This window comes from Oryctolagus cuniculus, chromosome 18, assembly GCF_964237555.1.
Source record: "Oryctolagus cuniculus chromosome 18, mOryCun1.1, whole genome shotgun sequence".
Taxonomy (NCBI): domain Eukaryota; kingdom Metazoa; phylum Chordata; class Mammalia; order Lagomorpha; family Leporidae; genus Oryctolagus; species Oryctolagus cuniculus.
In genome coordinates this window covers 13253340-13261085 of record NC_091449.1, presented here as the reverse complement: position 1 = coordinate 13261085, position 7746 = coordinate 13253340, and the positions used below count along the sequence as shown (strand labels likewise).

General features: G+C 58.4%; 1 protein-coding gene across 1 annotated transcript; it reads left to right on the top strand.

The window, feature by feature from the left end:
* The first annotated feature begins 231 nt into the window (after window positions 1–231).
* On the top strand, window positions 232–7327 carry LOC138846445 (transforming growth factor beta-1 proprotein-like). Its single transcript, XM_070062178.1, has 7 exons — window positions 232–440; window positions 853–1222; window positions 2161–2321; window positions 3856–3973; window positions 5447–5524; window positions 5668–5814; window positions 7117–7327. The coding sequence occupies exons 2-6, from the start codon at window positions 877–879 to the stop codon at window positions 5787–5789; spliced, it is 825 nt and encodes a 274-aa protein (XP_069918279.1). The 5' UTR covers window positions 232–440; window positions 853–876; the 3' UTR covers window positions 5790–5814; window positions 7117–7327.
* Window positions 7328–7746: the final 419 nt, after the last annotated feature.

The window sequence follows — 7746 nt, the reverse complement described above, 5'->3', positions numbered from 1 at the left end:
TGAGAGTGGCAGGAACCCTAGCTGGAGCCATGATCTTCTGCCATCTCCCGCGCACCAGCAGGATGCTGGATGGGAAGCAGAGCAGATGGGGCTCCTACTGGCACTGTGATGTGGGGTGCGGGAGTCTCTAGTGGATCCCTGGACAGCAGGGTCGGGTCTGTGCAGGGGGCACATCCCCTCTTGGACACCCCCGGATGGGAGCGGGCCTCAGGCAGGGCCTGCGCCCAGGGCAGAGGAAGGAGACTTGAAGCAACAACCCCAGGCCCAGGAGCCTGAGAAGAGGCCCCGTCCATGATGCCACCACTGGGGGAGGAGAGAGAGGAGGAGCTGGAGGAGGGGCAGCTGGTTGGGATAAAAGGAAAGAATTTCGGAACCTTTTCCACTGTGGCTAGGAGCTACAGGTGTGGGAACCACTTCGCACAGCGCTGGCCCAGGCAGAGGTAAGACTCGGGAAACACAGGCCGCCACCCTCCTCACAGCCTCTCCCGCTTCTGCTCCCTGCCTGTCTCCTTAGAGCAAACCCCTACCTGCCCAGCCCTCGGAGCCACAGACCCTGACTGCCCTGAAGGCCTTGCCCTGACCTCGCCCGCACTGCAGGCTCCTCCAGAACCTCGCGCACCCTCGGACCTTCCCTCCTCCAGGACTGCGGCTCAGCCCTGCCCCGGCTCCCCTAGCAGCAGAGCTCGCCCCTCTGCATTTGCTCCAGGGGCTACTGAGACGACCCCGGCCACCAGCCTCCCCTCCACCCCTGCTTCTGCCTTCCTGAAGGCCTCAGCTGCCCCCTGAGGCCCTCAGCCCCTGCCTGGTCGAGGCCTCCCCATGCCACCCTAGCCCTGTTGGTGTTCTCCGCAGTGCTGCTTAGTGTCTGCCTCCACCATGCTGCCCTCCGGGATGCGACTGCTGCTGCCTCTGCTGTGGCTCCTGGTGCTGTCACCCGCCCGCCCAGCCGTGGGAACGCTCAGCCGCAACAACACCCACATGGAGCTGCTCAGACAACAGCACATCCAGGCCGTCGGCGCCCTGATCCTGGCCAAGCTGGGGCTCTCCAGCCCCCCAAGTGATGATGAGGTGCCGACGGGTCCGGTGCCCGAGGACATACTCGCCCTGTACAACAGAACCCGCGATCAGGTGTCCGGGGAGAGAGCTAAACAGAAGCCCCAACCCGACTCAGGCTTCTTTGGCAAGGAGATCACCAGTGTGCCAATGCTGGACAGCAACCACGGTGAGCTCCGAGGGACTGGGACCCGGAAAGGGGCCGCCAGGGGGCGCCGGAGTGCCAGGGTCAGGGAGGAAATTACCTGCAGAGGACACAGTAGGAGGAAGAGGACCCCTGGGTGCACAGGGAACGTGGGGGAGGGCGCTGAGCTCCCAGACCCTCAGGGACTGGTCCTGGAACAGTGCGCCAATGGACGGGACCCGCGGGGTCGAGGGAGGTCCCGGGGGACACAGGCAATGGGGTAGAAGGCCGTTCCCTCCGCAGGGCATGTGGAATGCAGGGGTCACGTGGTGGGAGCTGCAGAGAGGGGTGCTCTGCAGGGAGAGGCTGAGCCCCTAGTTTATGGGAAAGGGAGTGGGTGAGAAAGCTGGCCAGAGTTGGGGGGTCACGAAACAGAAAGAAGAGGCAAAAGCGAGGTGAAGCAAACCGCAGCATAGTGCCAGAAGCATGGACCTGCTTCCAGGGTTCACGGGACAGGCGGGACTGCAGGGGTCGTGGTGAGAGGCGGAGGTCTGTGTGATGGGTGCGGGCATGGGATGAGACAGGGGGTGGGAGGGGGCAGCCAGCCTCCTCAGGGAGGGGAGTGAGTGCCCCAGGTCACACAGCACAGAGGCAGCAGGGGCTCTTCCTGACCCCAGGCTCTCCCCATGACCCTTCCTCTTGCAGTGCAATCCGCATCTGAGCTGGGGGCCTGGGACAAGGGAGCCACACGGCCACTCCCTGGTGGGGCAGATGGAGGCCTCAGGTAGACAGACTGGTCAGGACCCATGGTGCAGGGCAGGAAGCCCACCCAAAGGGACCCTGGGCCCCAAGGTCACACAGCTGAAAAGTGTCATAAACCAACTCCAACCCGGGCTGCAGCTCTGGGCTTTTGTCCTGGGGGTGCCCCTGCTCCTTGTACCCCTGCCAAAGCCCTGACTCCTCTGTCTGCTCCTCCCAACTAGAAATCTACCAAAAATACAAAGAAAGTCGGCACAGCGTCTATATGTTCTTCAACACGTCAGAGCTCCGGCAAGCAGTGCCCAAGCCGGTGTTGCTGTCCCATGCAGAGCTGCGCCTGCAAGTGCTCAAGTTACAGCAGGAGCAGCAGGTGGAGCTGTACCAGGTGAGGAGGGAGCCTGAGCTGTGGCCAGTGGAGGTGGAAGGCTGCTGGCCGCAGGGTCCTCATAGATGGCCCTGGGAGGGGGAGGAGCACAGACCAGGGACTCCTGGGGCTCTGGGGAACTTGGGCTTTTAAATGCTTGGAAGACAGGGGTCTTAGAATTAGGCCCTTGAAGAAGTCAGGACTGTAGAAAGTCGAAATCTCTGGATAGGCTGAGGCTTCAGAACTGTTAAATTGTCGTGGCCCCAGTCAAATTTAACTTGATTAAAATGGAAACTGATTAACATTAACTATTTGGAGTGCACCACAGTCACATGAATTGGCTGCGATTTTGTAATTCATTTTTTTTTAAAGTTTTTTAAGAAGATTATTTATTTGAAAGGCAGAGTTGCAGAAAGAGGAGGATACAGACAGAGACAGCAACAGAGAGAGATTTCATCTGCTGTTCACTCCCCATATGGCAACCACCACCCAGGCTGGACCTGCCCAAGCCAGGAGTATGGAACTCCATCCTGGGTTCCTCCGTGGGAGGCAGGGGGCCACCTTCTGCTTCTTTCTCATGTACATCAGCAGGAGCTGAATGGGAAGTGGAGCAACCAGGGCTTCATCCACTGCTCAGTGGGACGCTGGCATCACAGGCCGTGGCTTAACCTGCCCACCGCAACTCCAGCCCCCGAGAGTCCTTTTCATTTCTTACTGATTTCCTTGAGAGACAGGGACACAGGTGTGTGTGTGTGCGTGTGTGTATACACACACACAGCTGGGAGGGAGCTGAGAACCCGCCCAGGTCTCCCATGTGGGTGACAGGGACCCAACTACTTGAGCCATCACCCTCCACCTCCCAGGTCTGGACCCAATGGTCAGGGCTGGGTCAGGCTGAAACCTGGAGCCTGGAACTCCACCCGGGTCTTCCGTGTGAATGAGGGGCCCAACACAGTTCAGCCTGTGCTGCCCTCCGTGGTGCGCTGGCAGGAAGTAGGACTGGAAGTGGAGCAGCCTGGACTCCAACGATGCTCCTATGGGATGCCAGCCCCGCAGGCTGTGGCACAGCACACTGTGTCCCTACCGGCCCCAGACTCCTGGATTTGTAGACATGAGTCTCCTGGGACTGCTCAGGCCCATAGCTGGCCTTCCTGGGCTTTATCAAACACTGGAGCACAGAATGACACCTGACTAAGCCTTCAGCTCAGAACCAGGCTGTCACATCTGCCGACTGAACGCTCAGCACAGCCCAGGTGCTGGCACCACAGGCTTGGCCTTGCGGGCTGTGCAGGTGGGGAGGGGCCCAGCCTCTGGTCAGACCTCAGGCCTCCAGGAGAAAGAGCTCCCCGCAGCCTCTTGGAGGGTCTGGGCTCTGAGCACCCCAAAGAGGCATGGCCTCTCCTTTCTGGGCGCATGGCACTTGGAGCCTGCAGGCTTGCGTGTGGTGTTACTGGGCAAGCCTGCATCTGTCCAGGAGGAGGAGGAATCGAACACGCCGTGTGGGAGGCGCTGGCAGCATCTCCCGCTTCTCTCTCCCCCGTGCTTTGTCCTCCAGAAATGCAGCAACGATTCCTGGCGCTACCACAGGAGGCGTAAGCTGACACCCAGTGACACAGATGAGTGGTTGTCATTTACCGTCACCTGGATTGTGCGGCAGTGGCTGAGAGGTGGAGGTAAGGATCCCAGGTCTGCCCCACCCCTGCTTCTCCTGGGTTCTGCCCCCACCCCTGTTGGTGTCAGAGGGACTCAGAGCTGGGAGATGAGTGAGGGATCTGTTCTTGGTTCATCCATCTCCTGAGCACCTGCTTTCTGCCCTGCCCTGTGACAGGTGATGCAGGGAACAGACACAGCCTGACCAGGACAGCCCGGTCCTGGCCTGCACTGAGCTCACCATCATCTGGGTGGGTGGGTGGGTGGGGGTGGTTAGCTGTGCAGTGATGACCCAGAGTGGCCATGCTGGGATGAGGAGCCCAAAGGGAGTGCCTGGCCCAGCCTAGGTTCGGGGAGGGCTTCCTGGAGGAGGACGTTTCTGAGCTGATGTTGGAGGGCTGAGTAAAATCTGGAAGGAAGCAGTGAGGGGCCGCGTGTTCTGGGCAGGGAGCAGCCTGTGCAAAGGCCCTGAGAGCAGGCAGAGCCGGGCACAGTGCATCTGCCCAGGAAAGGACTGGGCCACTCCTCTCCCTCGCTGAGTCCACAGTGCCCAGGGGTCCCTCCTAGTCATGCACGCATCCCAGGACTCCCCTCAGGCTCCTGTCCTGGGCCCCGCCCTGTGTGGGTGGCGAGTCTCCACGTGGCTGGCAGGGCCCAGCACTGGAGCCATCGTCTGCTGCCTTCCCAGGCACATCAGCAGGGAGGGGGGTCGGAAGTGGAGCAGCCCAGTGATCAGCATCACGGCAGAGCTTGTCAAGCTGCCACCCATGACCTCCCTCACATGCGGGCCTCTCCAATTCCCATCTGCCCCCTTCCCAGGGAAATCATCTACCGGGCCTGGGAGAGCAGTGCAGCTGCTCCCACACTGCGTGCTCCAATGCCCTTCCTGGCTGTGGCCTGGACTAGTCCTGGGGGCTGAGCAATGAACCAGCAGGTTGAACATCCCCCTTTATGTCTCCCTGTTTTTGTGTAGTTCTGCCTTTCAAATACACACATACTTAGAAGAAGAACAAACAGCAGCAGCGGTTAATGAGGCAGGACAGGAACTGCTGCTGTGGGGTCAAGGGCTGCAGTCGGGGCTTCACCTGCTGCACCACAACACCTGCTCCCAGATATTGTCAAGACTGTGGCGAGGCTCAGAGAGGAACCAGAAAAATAGGGGTTTCTACTGGGTGCACACTGCTTTCTACTGAGAACACTGAGAGGAATAAACAGCCAAACACCAGTGTCAGAGGTCACATGCGATGGAGAAAACAAGGCGATGTCAGGGTCCGGGAGGGTGTGCATCATGGAGAGCCTCTCTGAGGAGGTGACATGTGAGCTGACCTGAAGGGGACGCTGCAGGCAAGGCAAAGCACTGAGCACCATGGTGGGAGGGGGAGGGGAGGGCTGTCCCAGGCAAGAGGAGCCCCTGGAGTTTGCTCCTTCCTTCCCCTTCCTCCAGGGTCTGGCTGGGCCTCCCACTCAGACTGCCTTCCCTCTCTCCACTCCCACAGAGGAAATAGAGGGCTTCCGCCTCAGCACCCGGAGGTCCAGTGACAGCACAGATGATGTCCTCCAAGTGGACATCAACGGTGAGTCCACGGCCCTGGCCCGGCCCAGCCCAGCTTGTCATCTGCGTGTGTGACTGCGTGTGCTTGTGTGTCTGTGTCCCCTCCAACCCCACAAACTACCCTATGGCACTGATCCATCCGCCTGAGAGTCTTCAACCACACAGGGATCAGTTCTGGCCGCCAAGGGGACGATGCCAACACTGAGAGAATGACCCGGCCCTTCTTGCTCCTCTGGGCCACCCCCCTGGAACGGGAGCAGCTGCTACACAGCGCCCAGCTCGGCTGAGCCTGGACACCAACTACTGCTTCAGGTGAACATGGCGGTCTCTGACTGTGGCCCTCCGGGCTGTGCCCCTGGCTGAGCCACACTCAGCTGGGCTTCTCTTTAGCCTGAGGGTCGGGACCTGGCAGCTGGGTTGGGACCTGGGAGGCCTAGAACGTGGGGCCCGGGCCCCTTCCTGGTGCAGTGCAGCAGTTGGAGGCTGTCAGGATGTGGGCACGGGAACTGGAATTGGGTGTGGCAAGGCTGCCTTGCTGGGGGCTTCTGAGTGTCTGGGGCTGGAGTTCTAGAATGCTGGGTGAGCGTCTGTGACTGGGAGCAAGGCCGCTGGAGTCGAGGAGGCTGCCTGCTGGGAGCCTAGAGGGAGGAGACTGCGTTTTGGGTTCCCACACCCCGGGCAGATCGGAGCCCCCAGTGCTGGCCCCTGGCGTTGGGACATTAGGCTCCCAGGGCTGGGACCTGGGCTGAAATGGGAGCCCTGGCTGGGTGTGGAGGAAGTGGGGATGCTGACTGCCCAGGACAGGGTGCGGGCTCAGCCAGGGAGTGCGGGGCCTGGCAGGCGGCAGGCTGGGCCTCGTGTGCTGGCTGCGCGTGGCGGGAGGCTGCATGGGAGGGTGGAACGTGGGGTCCTGGAAGGCCTGGCGCCTGGCGAGCTGGGACGCGGGAAGGGCGTCTTGGAGCTGGAGCGCGGGGACCTCACAGCCCAGTCAGCTGGGGCCCAGGTCCCTGGAGTTCACTTAGAATGTGAGGGCCGAGCGGGGAGTCGCAGCCCACCCCTCCCCCAGGAGAATCTGTGGTGCTGTCCGGGCTTTCTTTCATGGCGTCCCCGGCTGGACCTCGCCCCTTGTCCAGGGCTCTTCCAGCACCAGATCTCACACCTGGGCTAGGACCCCCAGGGAGTGAGGGGCTGCGGTCCTGAGCGCCCTGGACTCTGGGAGGCAAAACAGGAGCTCAGCGGCGAGGGCGCTGCCCGGAGTCAGACCTGGCCCTGCTCAGGGCTCTGGGCCACGGGGACGCAGGCTGCGGAATCCAGACCTGGGAGCCCGATCCAGGGGACACCCCCAACACACACGTACCAGGGAATCCAGAAAGTCAAAGGGAATTGGAATTAAAAACCTGTAATTATTTTGGTGCAAATGGTTTCTGATATCTATGCATAGTATTTTTAGAATATGAATTTTCTGTGTAGTATGAAAACAAGTTTGTACCCAGAAATTACTTGACCCTAAACAAATCATACAGAAATAGGTACTGGAGCAGGTAAACCCGCTGCCTGCGATGCCAACATCCCACACGCACCCTCTGACTACTGACCGCTCTACTTCTTCTCCAGCTCCCTGCTGATGGGCTAGGGAAGCAGCAGCAGATGGCCCAACGGAGACCCGGATGAAGCTCCTGGCTCAGGCTTTGCCTAGCTCTGACCGTCACCGCCACTTGTGAACCAGCGAATGGAGGACCTTTCTCTGTCTCTCTCCCCCTCCCTTGTTTATGTAAATCTCTCAAAAAAAAAACTTAAAAATTAATAAATGACTAAGCAAATTCTCTATTATAGTTATATAGATATATAAATGTATGTATATTATAAATATATTAATCATCTGACTATACATAAATACAAATTTTGTGTATTACATAGACACTATATCTAATAGCTAATATATAGAAATTGATATTTCTATCGACACTGACACATTGTATAAACATAAAGTCTTCATACTTATGTATTATGAAATATATAGATATTATTTACTTAGATATTATAAATATAAATGAACATATAACTAGAAACATATGGATACATATAATAGATGTATTAGAAATAGACATACACGACTTACAGAAACTATACACACACATATGTGGAAACACTATACACATGCTACACACACAGATGTTACATAGAAACACACGCACATACTACACACGTTACATAGAACACACACACACACCACACACGTTACAT

What these genes read in the sequence shown, in the direction of transcription:
- LOC138846445 (XM_070062178.1), top strand. Translation starts at nt 877, where the DNA reads ATGCTGCCCTCCGGGATGCGACTGCTGCTGCCTCTGCTGTGGCTCCTG. An exon ending in AATGCTGGACAGCAACCACG is followed by an intron (nt 1,223 to 2,160) that starts GTGAGCTCCGAG and finishes CCTCCCAACTAG; the next exon opens with AAATCTACCAAAAATACAAA. An exon ending in GCAGTGGCTGAGAGGTGGAG is followed by an intron (nt 3,974 to 5,446) that starts GTAAGGATCCCA and finishes CCACTCCCACAG; the next exon opens with AGGAAATAGAGGGCTTCCGC.